Source organism: Tiliqua scincoides, chromosome 5, assembly GCF_035046505.1.
Source record: "Tiliqua scincoides isolate rTilSci1 chromosome 5, rTilSci1.hap2, whole genome shotgun sequence".
NCBI lineage: Eukaryota > Metazoa > Chordata > Lepidosauria > Squamata > Scincidae > Tiliqua > Tiliqua scincoides.
In genome coordinates, this window is record NC_089825.1 from 1,293,065 (window position 1) to 1,312,543 (window position 19,479).

The 19,479-nt window shown below is 46.4% G+C and overlaps 1 protein-coding gene across 13 annotated transcripts in view; it reads right to left on the minus strand.

Annotated features, from left to right (window-relative positions):
- Positions 1-19,479, minus strand: part of OBSCN (obscurin, cytoskeletal calmodulin and titin-interacting RhoGEF) — a 210,209-nt gene that overhangs the window by 160,499 nt on the left and 30,231 nt on the right. For 12 of the 13 annotated variants that reach the window (XM_066627017.1, XM_066627014.1, XM_066627016.1 and 9 more), the window contains exons 10-23: positions 18,589-18,879; positions 18,123-18,404; positions 16,954-17,238; positions 13,999-14,283; positions 12,791-13,069; positions 12,325-12,606; positions 11,882-12,160; positions 11,447-11,719; positions 10,873-11,154; positions 8,806-9,081; positions 7,589-7,855; positions 5,992-6,261; positions 4,741-5,007; positions 292-558 (exon numbers count right to left, since the gene is read on the minus strand). In XM_066627017.1, coding sequence (XP_066483114.1) covers positions 292-558; positions 4,741-5,007; positions 5,992-6,261; positions 7,589-7,855; positions 8,806-9,081; positions 10,873-11,154; positions 11,447-11,719; positions 11,882-12,160; positions 12,325-12,606; positions 12,791-13,069; positions 13,999-14,283; positions 16,954-17,238; positions 18,123-18,404; positions 18,589-18,879 — 3,885 coding nt within the window. The remainder of the gene's footprint in view (positions 1-291; positions 559-4,740; positions 5,008-5,991; positions 6,262-7,588; positions 7,856-8,805; positions 9,082-10,872; positions 11,155-11,446; positions 11,720-11,881; positions 12,161-12,324; positions 12,607-12,790; positions 13,070-13,998; positions 14,284-16,953; positions 17,239-18,122; positions 18,405-18,588; positions 18,880-19,479) is intronic. The other variant, XM_066627011.1, reaches the window with a different exon arrangement.

Below are 19,479 nucleotides of genomic sequence, written 5' to 3' on the forward strand. Positions count from 1 at the left end.
CAGAATGTCCCATCTCCCATGACTACCCAGTAGCAACATCAACTCAAGAGTCTTTGGCCCTTGGCTAACATGTTAAAAGGATAGCTAGCTCCTGTTCCAAAGATGTTTCAGTGCCTGCCAGATATCTAAGAAGTGCAGACTTTTCTAACACAGTGCTGCAGAAAGTTAAGCATACTACCAAAAAGCATCCTGTAGGCTCTGTACTTTGGACAGATACCTCAATGGACAGACGGCACCATAGAAACAACCATGATCTAAATGAGGTTACTGGCTGTCATGGAGACTACCTACCTGACACAGTAAGTCTGCCTGTTGTGTGAACACCTTCTGCCTTGAAGGAGATGAGACCGGAGTCCTCAAGAGCAAGGGAAGAAAGAGTCAGTGAATGTTTCTTTCCCTGGACACTAATGCAGCAGTTGTCCTTTGCTTTCAGCCTCAGGCCATCCTTCATCCAGGTTGCTTCCACATTTTCATGCGACAACTCCACCTCAAAGGTGACAGCCTCTGTCTCGTGGACATCCATCGGTTGTAGGCCCTTCACCAACTTGATGGGCCTCACTTAGAAACAAAGCAACATCATAAAGAATTAGATGAGTCTCTGGACAAAGTAAAGCCAAGTCTTACATTATCTCATCAAAGAGAAAACGGAACTTTACACCAAGCTTGATGTAACTTTCACAAAAAATCAACAGGGATAGACGTGCCCTGACCTGCTTCTGAACTTCCCAAGGAATCAGGCTGACCACTAGTAGACCAATAGCGAAATCTAACTCAACTCCCTACACAGCAGTGCAGGAAATGAACCACCACTTAAAAAAGAGTGCCAGGAATACTATTCATGATCCTCAAACTTTCGCAAACGTTCCCAACCAGCTTCAGCATAAAGCTTGGAAACATCATCAGGTCACTGCCAAAACTGCCGAGCTTTAGCTTTTTTTTTTTTTAACAGCTGCCAGAGACTCTGTATTGTGGTCTTTGGCCCATTCCAGGCCTTCTCTGATCGTATTCTCATTGATAAGCATGTTTTTGTCATCGAGAACACAACAGAATGAGGTCCAAAGTGGGGGAAGACTGCACATTTTAAAAAGTGAAATGTTTTTTGGGGGGTGGGTGGAGGTAGCATTCCATGACCCACCAAAAACTGAGTTGCAACCCACAGTTTGAGAAACACTGATGTATAGATATTGCTTTGGCTTAGAATCTGGCTGCAACAGCTGTTAGGGTTAATTGGATTAATTTATTTTCTTACCCCATATACTCCTAGGGTGTGTTTTCTTAACAGTTTTAAAACTGGGTGTTCTTTTGTCTTCTAACTGAAATCTTTTTCAAAATCTCCAGTACACACCTGTTCTTGTTCATCCAACTTGGTTTTTGAGGTTTGGGGGTTTCCACCCCACACATAATTCTAACCACTACAGTGGCTGAATCTTGAGCAACAACTTTTCCAAGGCCGAGGGGTTGCTTTAGTCAAGCTATAAAAAGGATGTCCACTTGGTAGCTACAGGGATGTTCACAGGAGAGCAGGAGCAAGAAGGGCACAAAGGAAGCTGTTTTCAACTTCTTTCATTCCCACCCATGGTACCAGCAACTGCTGGTCTGTGATGCCCTGGGTTTCCAAATACTCAGTGGAGAGAAAATCTTTCCATTTGTCCTCAGTGTTCAGCATTCTGACATTTATATTCAACAGGTCCCCTACTGTAGCCCCTCCCTTTTAAAACCATATGTGCCTCTGAAGAAATGTACCACTGTCCCTTAAAGGCTCTTGTTCTGATGTTTCACACTCTAAGCTGTGACATAACTTTTTAAAACCCAGCATACCTGTAAGAGGGATGACCTTTTGACTGGGCCAGTGGATATTCCATCACTCAAAACTGGGGAATGTGCTTGTAAGCGGACTGGGGTTATTTTGGGGAAGAGCTGCAGGGGCAGGGATTAGCAAAAGCACTAAGTCAACACCCACAGGCACTGCAGAAGTTGACACTTGTCCTGAGCTACAGTCAGGGGCAGAGGCAAAAGTACTTTAAGTTCTGCAAGCTAAACTCTCTCACTTTGCACGGTGGGCCACATCATACAACTAAACAGGCATGTTGAACACATGGGCAGAGTGTATCTGTGCAGAATTAACACAGCAAAGTGACTGCTCTTCACCATGAATTAAAGGAAATCTTTGTACCAGTTTGTTTTCCAGGATGCCTGGATTCCAGGTTTGCATCAAGGCTTGGATGGAGTCCTGTTCAACGAGGACTTATTTAAAGAAGATCTATGGTAACTTTCAAAAGTATGTCCAGAAATTGGATAGAATATGCTTGAAATGGAGCCCTCCACAGCCAGCAAATCTGCAGGCCCTTATGGGTCTGCTGGCAAGGAAGAAGCAAGCAAAAGACTCTCCGCTACTTGAATTGCAGCCCTACCCAGCCAGCAAGTTTGTAAGGAATGCAGCTTGGGCTACCAGGCAGGGCCTATGAGAGCAATTGGATCTCCTCTATGGAGAACTCGTGCAAGGAAAGCGCCCTACAGGTAGACCACAGCTGCGATACAAGGACATCTGCAAGAGGGATCTGAAGGCCTTAGGGATGGACCTCAACAAGTGGCAAACCCTGGCCTCTGAGCGGCCCGCTTGGAGGCAGGCTGTGCAGCATGGCCTTTCCCAGTTTGAAGAGACACTTGGCCAACAGTCTGAGGCAAAGAGGCAAAGAAGGAAGGCCCATAGCCAGGGAGACAGGCCAGGGACAGACTGCACTTGCTCCCAGTGTGGAAGGGATTGTCACTCCCGAATCGGCCTTTTCAGCCACACTAGACGCTGTTCCAGAACCACCTTTCAGAGCGCGATACCAGAGTCTTTCGAGACTGAAGGTTGCCAACTATCACAAAGTTTCTAATGGGCCCCTTCCCAAAGGGGAAGGGGTGCAATGGGGGCAGGCAGGATGGGGGGAAAAATAGGGCGGGGGAGAGTGCTGACAGCCACAATAGTCTTTGGAGCTCAGGCCTTCTAGGCTTCTTGATGCAGTGCCCAGGTCTACCTGACCATGTGGCATTGGCAGCTAGATAAAGTAATATGGAAAACCAAACACACTCCTAAGTCTCTCTAAAATTTTTGAAATATAGAAAATCGACTGCAGAAAATTAGCATCATTGTATTTAGGGTCACACTAGAATGGATCAAAATGAGCTTCTGCAGCAGCTGTAGCCCCACAGCCGGGTCCCTGAGCTTCTATACACTCCTTCATGGATATGGGATCCACAAGCCAAAGAGCTGCTGCAGCAGGCCAGTTTCCTCCCAGATTTGATACTGTGTTAAGGAGGGTCACAGATGCTTTCCTGGGCCTGGAGTGTATGGCTTGCAGCAGCAGTGAACTCTGCACGCACATGGTTGTGCCCCAGCATTATGTGCTGGCAGTGAGTTCAGGTGAGATAGGAAAATGTCAGACCCCAGGAACTTTCTGGGCCCCCTCCTTTGGCTCCTGGGCCCCCTTTCTGACCCTGGGCCTGGGTACAAACTACCCCCTTTACCCCCTCTCTTAGGCCCTGCTACCAGGTATGACGGGCACGACTTCATGGCAGGACTGAATTTTTCTCCTAGTTTTGCAAGTCCTGATTCCACACATTCAAAAAGCAGAAGAGAAGAGGTTTGGATTGACGAGGGGCAAGGAGCAGCAGCAGATCCCTCCTCCTTCCAAGAGAGGAAGGAACTATATAGGGTGTATGTGTACATGCATTCACATTGCACACACCCCATTTCACACACTATGTGGCAGGAACCCTTTGTGTGCAACTGGGTTTACACATGACAGAATACTACAGCCAACCCAACTCTGATGAGTGCGTCGATGTGATACACGTATTTCCCAAATTTAATTTTTTTTTCCTCATTCAAACATTACTGTTTAAGTATCCACTTAAAACAATCTTATGTAACCCTGGTTGATCTTGCAACCTTATTCAAGCTTCTAGGATGGTGTAGTGGTTCAGGAGTTGGACTCAGACCTGGTAGATCCAGGTTCAAAATCCCACTCGGCCATGACGCTTCTTGGGTGACCTTGTGCCAGACACTATCTCCCAGCCTAATCTACTTCACAGGTTTGTGGTAAGGACAAAAGGAGGGAAGGAACTTTGCATACCACTCTGAGCTCCTTGGAGGAAGAGCAATATAAAAATGTGAAACATCTGTAATACTGAGTAATTTGCAGACCTCCTATTGGCATTTTAAGAATTAAATGCATTTTAAGGAGCTTGCTCGATATGTTTTGTGGTTTTTATTTCAAATTCATACATCACGTGTTCATGATGGCGAAATTCTTTGAGTTGCAACCGAAGAAAGACAATCCATACTTAAAGCCATTGAAATCAATGAGATAAGTTACTGCCTGAAGTTCCTAATTTCCATGAAGCTTGGTCAGGATTCACTTTCTTTGGCTGCAACTCTCTGTGTACGTTTTCATCACTACTCTGTGTTATACTGCACCAGGGGTTGTAGGATTTGTTTTATATTTTAGCTTCATGTACAGTAATTTCATTGCAATGGTAAATATGGAATTTTAAAAAACAAAACTGCATGGGTACAGTTCATGAGAGATCATTATTTAAGGGTACACTCCATTAACAAAAGATCCCATGGTATATGGGACCTTTGGCAAGCAAAATATGAGCCACGGTCCCCTCCCTCTTGTGCCATGAAATGCAGTGTTGGGAAGGGCGCTTGCATCCCCCAAAGGGCAAAAGATGCCACAATCCTGGACTTACTTTCCACAGCTACTTTTGCCTGGGTCTTGTCATGGAGGGTCTCACAGGAGTAATATCCACGGTCTGTAGAAGCAGCGGACTTGATCACCAGGCTGTGCTTTGTCCCCTCGGCCTTGAGCTCCACGTCAGCGCTTGGACGGAGCAGGCTGCCATTCTTCATCCACTTCACCTCTGTGCTGGGCTTCGACAGCTCCACTTCAAGAGTCAGAGTCTCTTTCTCCTGAATAGTCTTGGCCTCCAGTTTCTTCAGGAACACCACTGGGGTCTCTACACGCCACATGAAAAAGATGCAATGCTTAAGGACCCAATCCTATCCAACTTTCCAGCTCCAGTGTAGCCACAATGCATCCCCATGGTAAGGGAACACATGTTCCCATACCTTGAGAAGGCCCCAGTGACTAGCCCTCCACCACAGGATGCAGAGCACACCCCACTGGCACAACTGCACCAGCACTGGGAAATTGGATAGGATTGGGCCCTAAATTGGCTACAATTAGGTAAGGTTAAACATGATCTTGTGCAAATGGTTATGTATGAAGATGGTGTGTGGCAGGAGGACCTATGAACATAACAAACCAAGAAGTAGTTGCTTTGATGTTCATCCTGCAGGAAGAGAAATGTAACATTTCAAGAGTCGTCCCTGCAGGTCATTCACCTATCGTATGATCCACCTTTGCAGCTTCCCTATGTGTGCACCAGTTAGACAGAGGTTGTGAGTTGTATGATTTCAAACCATAGGTGGGGGATTGCATTTCTGAAAGCTTTAGTAATTAGAAAACCCTCCCTTCATGTAGAAAGCTAGTACATCTGGAAGAAAGGTTTAACATAGTCCTCCCCTGAGGTATTGGGGGGAGCACTTCAAAATCTGAGACTTGGCCCCCACCCTCCTATCTGCAATCTAAAGTAGTATAGTCATCGTATTCTGTGTAATCTGAGCCTGACCTTAGCATGCAGTAAGATGAGGTGATAGAGTCGCTAAGGAAGTGGGATGGACTGTCACATCAGAGTGCAGGTGGGGTATAACATATTTTGTTATATGTTCCCCTGCATAAAAACGTTCTCCAGCATAAAAACTTCCTGCAAGGAGGGAGAGGGCTTGCTAGAACCTCTCTCACGTGAGCTAGATTTCTATCTGCAAAGAGGTGTTTACAGGGGGAGCATTCCAAAATGTTGATCCATCCTCAGAGAATGTCTCTGAATTCTTGGGTTGTGTGACGTCAACTGTGCCCTTTGCGATTTTTGGTTTCTCACCTTCCACCTTGAGGATTGCCTTGCTTTCTACCCCTTCAGCTTCTGCTGAGATTTCAGCAGCATCCTTTGGAGTCAGGTCGGTGATGGTGAGGCTGTGGTTCCCTGCTTCCTGAGAGATGACATATTTCTTACTGGCTTCAATTTTGGTTCCATTTCGGCTCCACGTGATGGCAGCATCGCTAGGGGAGACCACGCATTTGAAAACTGCCTCCTTTCCTTCTTCGCCTAGTACGTTGTGGAGGCTTTTGACAAACTTCACCACTCTAGGAACTGAGAAGGAAGACCAGAATTACTTGTTGCAATAGTATAACTCAATCATTCATGTCATACGTTATTGGCTGCATTTGGGGGCATAACTGTACTGGCCTACCTTGCAGGATTGATGCTGGGGTTTTTAAAGGCCAAACCACAGATTTGTAGGAAAGCATGCTAGAGGCATGTACCAAGTAGGAGTATCTCTTTTTCCAAAAGAGGAGAGATAATCCTAGTTGGGACCATAGCATATGTCCTCCAATAACCGTCTTGGGGAAATTTTCAATAGGAAAACACAATACTACAAGAAGAAAATCAGCCTCTGTCTCCCTCATGCCATGGGCCTGACTAAGACCCACTAACCACCACAGCTGTTTTTGAACAAAGAGATCTGCTTCCCCTGGAAATGACACCATTTCAACAGGTGCTCCTATGAATACTGGTTTCACCCTGAGACAAGGTATGTGAAAAAAACTTCTCAACCATCTTATAGCATTATAGAAATGGTAAAAAATTTGTCTGCCTTTGACGCTTCCTGATCCTCCTTTAGCACTATTTCTTCACAAATGTTTTTAATACTATATAGTGAATGACTTCGATAGCACACCATTAATAAACAGTTCTCTAGAGATGGAGAGGGCAGAAGCAGCAACAGTGAGGGACAAGGAGGCAAACTGCAACAAGAGGAGCTGAACAAAATAAACGTTGATGCAAACCAGCACCTGAGATTGGTCATCAGGAGTGCACCTGGGGAGGGACCACAGGTGAGTGGTGGGGCACATACTTCTCATGGGGAAGGTACTAAGTTCATTTCCTGGCGTTGCTAACAGAAAAAAGATGCAGTTGCATTCACGTGTCATGGGGTTCCTTGTAAGTGACTATGGGAATGGGACGGAAGCCATCTCAGGAGGGTGTGCTTGGCTTTTTTCCTGCCTGACAGCTCCCCTTGCAAATGCCCCATCTCACCCCAGCCCCCCACTCCAGTCAAACCAAGCATGGCTGGGAGAAGAAGCATTTGCAGGGAGAAATCTGTGGGTGAAGGAAGGGTGCAGCAATCCTTTCCACCTACCGGTTCTCCCTGAAAAACGCTCTCTCTGCCATGCTTTGATTTACACTTACTGCCTGCACTGCTCCCTGCCACGCTACCTCTCCCCCCACTGTTGTACAGCCCTCTTCCTGTTCAGGTGGGTGATGGCGTTCCAGAGCCCTGCAAGGGCATCACTTTGCTTTCAGAACCTCCCCAAAGCAGAGATCGAGGAGGGCAGAATCCTTGGGTGTCCAGCTCAGAAACAGCTACTGGGCAACAGCCTGGCATTACCACCAAGGCTAAGACTCCAACCAATACCTGTGGGGGTGAAGTGAATGCTGCACTTGTCATCCTTCGTTTCGCAGGTGTATTCTCCCTTGTCTTCTGCCCGGAGCCCTGTTACTTTTAGGATGCGTTTTTCACCGGTCTCTTGCATGTGATAGTGCTTGCTAGGCTTGAGCTCCACTCCATCCTTGCGCCAGACGATCTCCCCCATGGGCTGGCTGAGCTCACAGCTCAGTGTCAGCACCCCTCCAATCTCTGCTTTAACAGGCTCCAGTGTCTTGACAAACTTCACTGGAATTTCTGAGGTTAGTTAGGGGGAAGGAAAAGTAGAGCAGCAGTAAGACACTTTTCCTCCAACTCTTTGAGAAGGGTGAGTATTTGCACAATTTTGCACTGAGCCTCCTTGCAGGTGCTGAACAAGGCAGGGCTCCATCTGGTTCCCTACCCACCTCCTACAAGAGGTAGGAAGCCAGGAAAGTAAGACCATGGTGAACAAAAGAAGAGTCTGCAGCAGCAATGCACATGTGGGTTTGGGCCCCAAACTCAGAACTCAGTCTGACATTTACCAAATAAAAAGTCAAAAGACTAGTTTTTTAGGCTGCAAATACAGGTTTTTCAGCAATTCTTGAACGAAATCTTAGAAACTTTTTATTTAATTGAATTTTATCCTGCCATTCCCAGTTAAAAATGAGAGGCAGTCTACAAAAACTATTATGCTTCAAAAATAGTAAAAACGTACAAAATACAATACACACTACGGGGCCAAGCCAATCCAACTTTTCAGCACTGATGCAGCTGCACTGCAGCTCCAAGGGAAGGGAATAAACATTCCCTCACCTTGAGGAGGCCCTGTGAATCTACGCCCCACAGCAGGACACAGTGCATGCCCTGTTGGCATGACTGCACCAGCTAGAAAGTTGGATAGGGCCCTAAATCACTATAAAAGTTGTAGTCTAAAATAGGCCACAGTCGCACAGATTGAAAAGAAGTTTTCAAAGGGTTTAAGAGCATTCAATTGCCATTTAAAAGCAGTGGGGGGGGGGGAGCCTGATGTGTCTTTCAAGAGGTAATTCCACAGATACAGCACTGTCATCAAAAAGACCTGCCCCTGGTAACCATTAAGATAATGTGCAGTTTGGTCTTGAGCTGGGCATGTTAAACGAAGCCTGTCTGAGTAGACCAAGTCTGGCCTGCAGGGAGCCCTGGGAGGGCACGCCCTATTCTAACCAACCCTGACCAGTTTCTCTCACCTTGAACCTGCACTTGGAACTGCTGCTTCTCACTCTTTATCTCACAGGTGTACACACCGGAATCTTTGGCTTCAGCCTGTTTCACAGTCAGGGTTCTGGTGGCCCCGTCTTTTCGGATCTCGTACTTCTTGTTGCCTTTGATCTCAGTCCCGTCCTTGAACCATTTGGCCTCTGCACTTTCAGGCATGACTGAAGTAGCCAGGCTGATGCTCTCCTTCTCAGGAACAACTACTGGTTCTTCTTGGGATATTTTCTTTTGGAATTTTGGTTCTAGTTCTGCAGAAGTAGTTATTAAAAAAAAAAAAAGTAAAGAAGACTCCAAAGGCTAGTCAGATCTCTGGGGTGTTTGTCCTGGGGCATTTCCCTGAAAATCCTGGGATGTGTACCTGTGCCTGCAGGAAGGCCACATGGCAAAGCCAACAGGTGATGTTGTGGAAGAGTTCCTGACCAGTCCCCCACTAGGATTGGCATGCCCCAGTCACTTGGGCACCTGAACTCACCTGACCATGCCCCAGTGATTGCAATCATCCAACTGGATGGACCAACGGCACCACCAATTCTTAAGTTTTTGAATGGTCCACACACAAAAAATACATGTGTGTGTGGCCCGGTTTTACCCCTGGGGGCTGGGGATAAGAATAGGCCCTCAGTTTGGCTGTACTTGTCGTAAGAGGCGACTAAACAGCCACCAGGTAGGTGGGACTCGTCAGCCTGGGAAAGCAGCTCATCTGAGAGAAGGAAAACTCTGATCCCAAACCTCCACTGCCTTGTGGCTACATCCAGTTATGGAAAAGGCTTCAGGAGTCAACCTCGAGGCAAAATCCGGAGCCGGAGTCCCTGAGGCAGTTCGTGGCTGAACACAGTCACGTTCTGGCAACTCCTGCGACGCCGCTGGAACCAACCGTATTGGTCTCTGCCTTTCCATTGGACCACTTCAGCGACGTGGAGAGGGGGGATTTGCTGCGTGGGTAACAGCCTATCCTCCATACCTACTTTACCCAGGCTTTGCACACTGGAGAGGACACTCTGTTCCAGAACCACCATTCAGAGCGTGACACCATAGTCTTCCCAGACTGAAGGATGCCAACAATGTGGCCCGGTTTGTTACTAGAGAAGAACAGCTTCCTGCATTGTGAGCGAAGGGGATCAGGACACTGGAAGGGTGTCACTAGCTAGACCTGGGACAGTATTCACATAGTCATGTCAGGGAGCTTATTTTATTTGCCGTTTGAATTTTAATTTTCTTGCCAACCCCCTTCCTTTGTTCTTCCCTTTGGTTTCTGATCCACACATTTTTTTAATGCTTTGCAACACTCCCTATTGCAGTGGTTCCCAAACTCCTCTGAGGGAGCTGGGAATGCTGTGAGTTGTTGTGTGTGTGTGGGGGGGGGGGGATGGCCTTGACAGTGCCACAGTGATTGTGGTGCAGCAGGGACCAAGAGGCACTGTACTGTACCGGGGGGGGGGTATCCTGAAGCCTTCTGGAGGCTTGCAGCCCCCTCTGCGACCCTCTGCATAGCTGCACTAAGCTCCAAACTGCTATTAGAGCTCACTTCTGGTTTGCAATCATGCAAACCCATTCCCATTCCTGGGCCACTCCCCTTAAGGGAATGGCCCAGTTCTGGTTCCCCGATGGGTCACAACCCACCAGTTTGGGAACCACTGCCCTATTGCCTTGTTCCTGCAGTCTTTAATAAACCTGTCATACAGTATTTTTATTACTTTTCTTGCCTGATCCCAGTTCAGCTGGAAGGAACCAGGTTGCAACATCAACCAGGTGGCTAAGTTCTGCCACTGTTTTAGCTACAAGGGGGACTCCTAAATTTAGGGTTCATGGAAACCTGGAAGAGAAGCTGCCTGTGCAGGCTTCCTGATCTTGGGAGGTGGCAGCAAGAAGTCTTCCAATTTCCCTGTAACCCCAGACTGACCAATCAGAGCATGAGCAGCAAGTGAGAAAGGACTCCCGCTAATCACTAGGAAATGCACCCATTTGGTCCCCTGTTCCTTCACAGCATCTCATTTGATCCTTCTCTGCTGCATCCCCCTTGCAGAGGAAAAGGGACTTACCTACTGCTTCCACTTTGAAGGTCAGTTTCTGGCCAGCAGCTTCACAGACATACTCCCCAGCATCTTTCTTCTCAACCTGTTCCAGCACCAGCTTCCGGGAAGTGCCATCAGCCTCGACCTTGAACTTTTTGCTGGTGCTCAGGGGCTTTCCATCTTTGTACCACTTCACCTGAGTATCAGGGGCAGCCACCTCACAGACCAAAGCAGCACTCTCCTTCAGCACAGCCTGGACTTCCTGCTGCACCTTCTCCTTTTCCACAAATGGAGATGCAACTTCAGCCTCTGTGACACAGAGGAAAATGATGATGTGGAACATTTATTTACGTATTCATTTAAACCCTTTAACAGCTGCCACTTTGTGCAAATGCCCCTGCATAAAATTTAGCAAATACATCCTGAGAACATAGGGCAGCAAAATAGCATAAAATAAATAAGAAGTGAAAGAGCAAGAGATGGATACACAAAGCCATGAATAGGGAATGTTCCTAAATTAAGTCTTTCCAACATGGTAGCCTGATGGGCTTCTGGGAACATAATAACGTCTTCCTTTCAGGAAAGCATCTTTCATTCCTACCTGCAACATTAAGCTTGAAGGTCAGTTTCTGATTGTCAAGTTCACAGCTGTACTCGCCAACATCCTCCTTCACTGCTTGTTGCACGATCAGCCGCCGGGATGTCCCCTCAGATTCTACCTTGAACTTCTTGTTGGAGGTGATCAGTTTCCCATCCTTGAACCACTTCACTTCTGTCTTGGCCTGGGCCACCTCGCAGCTGAGAGTGGCGTTCTCTGAAACTGCAGCTTTGACTTCTTTCTGTACCTTCTCCTTGTTGGCAAATATGGCTACTTCTAAAAAAGAGGACAAGAGATGTTCTAAAAACCAGGCAGCTGAAGCTTTCCTGCCAACATTTGGTTTGCACATGAATCAAGATTTATTTGGGCATAAGAGACCTGCTGGGGCACATGGAAGACCCAAATATGGTACAACATAAAGACAAAAAGCATTTGTACCTGTAGCAGTGACTTTGAAGGTCAGCTTCTGGCCAGCAGCTTCACAGGTGTATTCGCCCACATCTTTCTCCTCCACCTGTTGCACTATCAACCGTCTGGTTTTGCCTTCAGATTCCATCTTAAACTTCTTGTTGGAGGTGATCTGTTTCCCGTCCTTGAACCACTTCACTTCTGTCTTGGCCTGGGCCACCTCGCAGCTGAGAGTGGCATTCTCTGAAACGGCAGCCTTGACCTCTTTCTGTACCTTCTCCTTGTTGGCAAATGCCGCAACTTCTGCTTCTAAAGGGTGGGAGGACAAGAAATGAAACCCAGTTCCAGGCAACTGAAGCTTTCCCACTTAGATCTGGCTCACAGATGGAGTCATGGTTTATTTTGGCCTTCTTGGACAACTGAAAGCCTGAAACAAGGTAGGATATAAAGGAGAAAATGAAAAGTATTTGTACCTGTAGCAGTGACTTTGAAGGTCAACTTCTGGCCAGCTGCCTCACAGGTGTATTCACCTGCATCTTTCTTCTCCACCTGCTGGACAAGAAGCCGCCGACTTTTGCCTTCAGATTCCACCTTGAATTTTTTGCTGGAGGTGATCAGTTTCCCATCCTTGAACCACTTCACTTCTGTCTTGGCCTGGGCCACCTCACAGCTGAGAGAGGCGTTCTCTGAAATCACAGCCTTGACCACTTTCTGTATCTTCTCCTTGTTGGCAAACACATCCTGAACTTCTGCTTCTAAAGGGCAGGAACACAAGAGATGCTGCGTAACCATCCCAGTGCCAGGCAAGTCAAGTTTTCCCACTTAAATCTGGCTCACAGATGAATCAGCATTTATTCTGGCATGACAGACCCCACCCCTCTGGGGTAACTGAATCCCCAAACATTAGGATAGAAAGGAGAAGATTAAAATAATTTGTACCTGTAGCAATGACTTTGAAGGCCAGCTTCTGGCCAGCAGCCTCACAGGTGTATTCGCCCACATCTTTCTTGTCCACCTGTTGCACAATCAGCCGCCGCATTTTGCCTTCAGATTCCACCTTGAATTTTTTGTTGGAGGTGATCAGTTTCCCGTCCTTGAACCACTTCACTTCCGTCTTGGCCTGGGCCACCTCACAGCTGAGGGAGGCATTCTCAGAAGTGGCAACCATAACCTCTTTCTGTACCTTCTCCTTGTTGGCAAACACATCAATTTCAGCTTCTGGAGGGGAAGAAGACAAGGAATGTTCAATAACTCCATCTCCCCCTTCAATATATTTTAAGATTTCCCAATACTGCCTGGCTCATAGACAAGTCAGAACCAGAGAATCATTCAATACAGACAGATTTGTTTAACCAAGAGAATCAGAATTGGGTTCATTGAGATAGCTACTGTCAAATTCAGCCTATTGAACAAAGAGTGAAGAGTCCTTGGCTGTTTTTCTTAAATTCTTTTAGAGTGTTTCCATTAGTAGAGCACTAAAAGAGATTGGAGAGTATTATCTGTTGAATCAACTAAATGCTGTCCATGGGTCTCTGTTTAAGATTCTCTTTTCAGCCCTAAGTTCATAGGAGCCAAAGACAGTTTTTGTTCTGAGTTAAGTGCTGAGCCATCCCATAACATAAAGTCCTGAATGTGAGTGTGAGAACTGGGAAACAAAGATGCTTCAAGTTTTTCTTCAACTTCTACAGATTCCTATGCTTATGGCAAATGACTTAATGAAAGTATCAGCAAAATACAAGAGGGAATGAACCTCAATCTAGGCCAGGGGTGTCCAAACATTTTGGCAGGAGGATCACATCATCTCAAGAATTCTCAGAACATCTCAGAATTCTCAAGAGGGAGCCCTTCGGAGGAGGAGGGTGTGCTCTGCCAGGGCTGTGTGCCTGCCAGGCCATCCTCACTAGACTCCCACGCAAAGGGAACAGCTCTAGGGTTCTCTGTTCCAAAGAAGTAGAGCCTCTGATCACAACCAGATGTTGCATGTATTCAACCATGAACTGTGGGTAAAGTACGAGTATTTCTTATGAAACCTTAACCAATAATAAACAGACCTCAGGGATTTGTTTTGGCATGAAAGAGACCCTCTGGTGCAAATGGAAATGCCAAGTATGAAAGGATATAAAGGAAAAGATGAAAAGCATTTGTACCTGTAGCAATGACTTTGAAGGTCAGCTTCTGGCCAGCAGCCTCACAGGTGTATTCGCCCACATCTTTCTTCTCCACCTGCTGCACTATCAATTGCCTGGTTTTGCCTTCAGATTCCACCTTGAATTTTTTGTTGGAGGTGATCAGTTTCCCGTCCTTGAACCACTTCACTTCCGTTTTGGCCTGGGCCACCTCACAGCTAAGGGTGGCGTTCTCTGAAATAGCAGCATTGACCTCTTTCTGTACCTTCTCCTTGTTGGCAAACACATCAATTTCTGTTTCTGCTTCTGGAGGGGAAGAAGACAAGGAATGTTCAATAACTCCATCTCCCCCTTCAATATATTTTAAGATTTCCCAATACTGCCTGGCTCATAGACAAGTCAGAACCAGAGAATCATTCAATACAGACAGATTTGTTTAACCAAGAGAATCAGAATTGGGTTCGTTGACATAGCTACTGTCAAATTCAGCCTATTGAACAAAGAGTGAAGAGTCCTTGACTGTTAATGTTTATGCAGCAATTCTCTTTAATTTCTCTTTTTCCATCCATTTAGTTTGTAAAGTGTCACGTCAAAAAACTTTCAATTGCTGTTAAAAGTTAGGAGCACCACATCCATTAATCCAAACAGAGATTTTTCCTAAATTCTTTTAGAGTGTTTCCATTAGTAGAGCACTAAAAGAGTTTGGAGAGCATTCTCTGTTGAATCAACTAAATGCTGTCCATGGGTCTCTGTTTAAGATTCTCTTTTCAGCCCTAAGTTCACAGGAGCCAAAGACAGTTTTTGTTCTGAGTTAAGAGTTGAGCCATCCCATAACATAAAGTCCTGAGTGTGAGTGTGAGAAATGGGAAACAAAGATGCTTCAAGTTTTTCTTCAACTTCTATAGATTCCTATGCTTATGGCAAATGGCTTAATGAAAGTGTTGTTGTTGTTGTTGTTAACAGTATTTATATAGCGCTTTTCAACTAAAAGTTCACAAAGCGCTTTACAGAGAAAAATCAAATACAGTGGTACCTCGCATAACGAATGCCTCGCGCACCGAAAAACTCGCATAACAAAAGCGTTTTGTGATTTTTGGTGACTCGCACAATGAATTTTTATGACCCGTGCTTTGCAAGACAAATTTGTTTTGTTTTGTCTTAAGGGGGGGGGGATCTTCATGTCAGTTTGTGATCCCGTCCACCCTAGTAAGGGGAGGATCTTCATGTCAGTTTATGTTCCCGTCCACCCCAGTAAGGGGAGGATCTTCATGTCAGTTTATGTAAGTAAGTCCCATTGTGCTTGCTCCCAGGAAAGTGTGCACAGGATTACAGCCTTCAAACCCCCCACTCAGCATCCCCCCATCGCTCTTTCACCCTCTCACTGCCCCATTTCCTTCACGTTTCCCCCCATGATCACGGCAAAAGCAAGCAATTGAGTGCAGCTGCTCTGTCCTCCCCAGCTTAGAGCACAATCCTGTGCGTGTCTCCTCAGAAGTAAGTCCCATTGTGCTTGCTCCCAGGAAAGTGTGCACAGGATTACAGCCTTCAAGCTCCCCACTCAGCATCCCCCCCCCCTGTTTTTGAAATCCTCTGTACAGTATGTATGCCTTTAAAGAGCACTTAATAAACACTTTGTAAACCAAATTTGACTTTGTTCTGACTTTTCTTGCCCATAGGAACGCATCAATTAAATTTCAATGCATTCCTATGGGAAAACGCGCTTCGCAAAACGAAAAACTCGCATAACGAAAGGACTCGCGGAACGGATTAATTTCGTTATGCAAGGCACCACTGTAACTAAACGGCTCAGCAAAATACAAGAGGGAATGAACCTCAATCTAGGCCAGGAGTGTCCAAACATTTTGGCAGGAGGGCCACATCATCTCTCTGACACTGTGTCGGGGGGCCAGGGGAAAAAGAATTAAGTTACATTTAAAATTTGAATAAATTTACATAAATGAATTTATTAGAGATGGAACTTATATGAATGAATGAAACTCTTGCAGTACCTCAAGGCCTCTAAAAGGCCTTGCACAATGCAAGGCCAGCCTTTCCTACTCTGCCACTGCTGCATCACAGACATGAAACAGCAAGTAGTGGAGGGAGCCCTTGTCCCACAGCTCAGATGAGAAGTCAAATAGTCGTCCTCATGCTGAGAGCAGTTGCATTGAGCCAGCATGGACTCCATCAAGTCTCTGGAGGGCCAGAGGCTCATTGGAGACTGGGGGCTTCCCGTGGGCCTGATTGGGAGCACCCGAGGGCTGCAAGTGGCCCCCAGGCCAGGGTTTGGGCATCCCTGATCTAGGCAACAACCTCTTCTTCGTGCACTCAGTTCTCAGAGTGTGTTGTTGTCCCATTCCATTGGCTTGCCTGGAAGTCAGAACTGTTGGAATTTGGATGCAATGCCACCTGAAGGACTTTGGAGGCCAGTTTAATGCTGACCTCTTCACTTGCCCTTCTATGGTTCTTGCAGTAGGTGTGGTCCATATTTTCTTCCTCCCGTTCTGCTCACATTCTCTCTTCCTTCCACGCCTTCGGAGGAGGAGGGTGTGCTCTGCCAGGGCTGTGTGCCTGCCAGGCCATCCTCACTTGACTCCCACGCAAAGGGAACAGCTCTAGGGTTCTCTGTTCCAAAGAAGTAGAGCCTCTGATCACAATCAGATGTTGCATGTTTGTTTGTTGGCAACCTTCAGTCTTGAAAGACTCTGGTATCGCGCTCTGAAAGGTGGTTCTGGAACAGTGTCTAGTGTGGCTGAAAAGGCCAATTCGGGAGTGACAATCCCTTCCACACCGGGAGCAAGTGCAGTCTGTCCCTTGCATGATTGTTGCATGTATACAATCATGAATTGTGGGTAAAGTATTTCTTATGAAACCTTAACCAATAATAAACAGACCTCAGGGATTTGTTTTGGCATGAAAGGGACCCTCTGGTGCAAATGGAAATGCCAAGTATGAAAGGATGAAAAGCATTTGTACCTGTAGCAATGACATTGAAGGCCAGCTTCTGGCCAGCAGCCTCACAGGTGTATTCGCCCACATCTTTCTTCTCCACCTGCTGCACTATCAACCGCCTGGTTTTGCCTTCAGATTCCACCTTGGACTTCTTGTTGGAGGTGATCAGTTTCCCGTCCTTGAACCACTTTACTTCTGTTTTGGCCTGGGCCACCTCACAGCTAAGAGTGGCATTCTCTGAAATGGCAGCCTTGACCTCTTTCTGTACCTTCTCCTTGTTGGCAAACACGTCAATTTCTGTTTCTGCTTCTAGAGGGAGAGATGGCAAGGAACAGTTCAAAATCTCTATCTCCCTTGCAAGGCTCTCTAAGGTTTCCCTTTGGCATGTGGCTCATGGAAGAGTCAGGACCAGAGAATATCCACCAAATGCCCCGTGTTAGGCTTTTCTCACACCTACCTTCTAGATATTATTCCACAAAATTAAGGCTGCAGAATGCCACACACAGATAGAGCAGTAGGGTAGCCATCCATTCCAAAACTAGAAGTGGGTCACAGTCATGTCAGGAAGCCGTTCTGAGGTGTGGGGAGGCCTGCAAATGGATGCACAGGACCTCCACGCCCTCTGGAGGGCCGGCGCTACCCCAGGTATGTGAAAAACCCATTTTTGCAGCAGTGGCGTAATCCCAGAGGTGCCATCGCTGCCGTCACTACGTCACCACATATCACCACACCCTTAAGGGGGTAAGTGATTGGTTCCTGCCACACTGCAGGAGCACAACCCCCAGGTTGGGAACTATTACTCTAAGGACTGCTTCCAAGTACTGCAAATCAGCACCATCAGACATAAGGATTAAGGGTATTTTTTGGCTCTCTGCTGTCTGAAAGGTTGCATGGGGCACATCTTTAGAGCTTGGAAGGGATGCTCCTGCTAAGGCAAAAGTACTGACACAAGTTGGTACAAAGACATTGTGCCACACAGAAAAGGCCCTGCACCATCCCCTTAGCTTCAGATGGCAGTGGTATGCTAAGCAACTTTGCTCTTCAGGAGGCTTAAGCCATCAGGAGTTTTGAGGGCTGATCACCATGTTCAGCAAAAGTAGAGATATTTATTTTGCCATGAGAGTGGACATCAGGAGCAACTAGAAGCCCGAAATATTGTGCAATAGAAAGGAGAGAATTAAAGTCATTTTTACCTGTAGCAATGAATTTGAAAGTCAGTCTCTGGCCAGCTGCCTCACAGGTGTATTCACCTGCATCTTTCTTCTCCACCTGCTGGACAAGAAGCCGCCGGGATTTTCCTTCAGATTCTACTTTGAACTTTTTGCTGGAGGTGATCAGTTTCCCATCCTTGAACCACTTCACTTCCGTCTTGGCCTGGGCCACCTCGCAGCTGAGGGAGGCGTTCTCTGAAATCACAGCCTTGACCTCTTTCTGTATCTTCTCCTTGTTGGAAAACGCATCCTGAACTTCTGCTTCTAAAGGGCAGGAACACAAGAGATGCTGCATAACCATCCCAGTGCCAGGCAAGTGAGGTTTTCCCACTTAAATCTGGCTCACAAATGAGTCAGCATTTATTCTGGCATGACAGACCCCACCCCTCTGGGGTAACTGAATCCCCAAACATTAGGATAGAAAGGAGAAGATTAAAATAATTTGTACCTGTAGCAATGACTTTGAAGGCCAGCTTCTGGCCAGCAGCCTCACAGGTATATTCGCCCACATCTTTCTTGTCCACCTGTTGCACAATCAGCCGCCGCGTTTTGCCTTCAGATTCCACCTTGAATTTTTTGTTGGAGGTGATCAGTTTCCCGTCCTTGAACCACTTCACTTCCGTCTTGGCCTGGGCCACCTCGCAGCTGAGGGAGGCATTCTCAGAAGTGGCAACCTGGACCTCTTTCTGTACCTTCTCCTTGTTGGCAAACACATCTGCTTCTGCTTCTGCTTCTGCTTCTAAAGGAGGGCAGGGAACATTTAATAAGTCCTTCTCCTTCTTTAAGACATTTTAAGGTTTCCGATTAGCACCTGGCTCATAGATGAGTCAGGAAAAGGGAATGATATCCACATGATAGAATTTTCCTTCATCTCTCCCTATAGATTATTCCAGACAATTCAAGTTGCAACAGTCCACACAAAGTACAAGCTTAACCATCCATCTGTGTCTACAGAGGTCAATATTATTTCCATTTCACGTGCATAGTATTGTCCAGAGGATAAGGCCACTGTAAGGAATACTTGGCATCGCTAATCACACTCCAAACTCAATTACTAAACCACTTCAGAGCTTGGACACAAGACCCTTCGTTAAGCAGACCTACTAAGGCTACTAGTGCGTGCTCCAGTATTAGTCTCCCCTCCAATTATTCCATAAAAGCTTTTTTTACACTATTAATAGCGGACAGAGTGGGTGAGATCAGGCTTGGAACCACAACAGAGACTAAATTCCAAGACTCCTTTACTTAGCCACAGTTTCAGGTCATTTTGTACACAATTCCCTACATTATTTGTCCAAAAAAAAACAAAAGAGTCAAGGGCCAAAGAACCAGTGGCAAA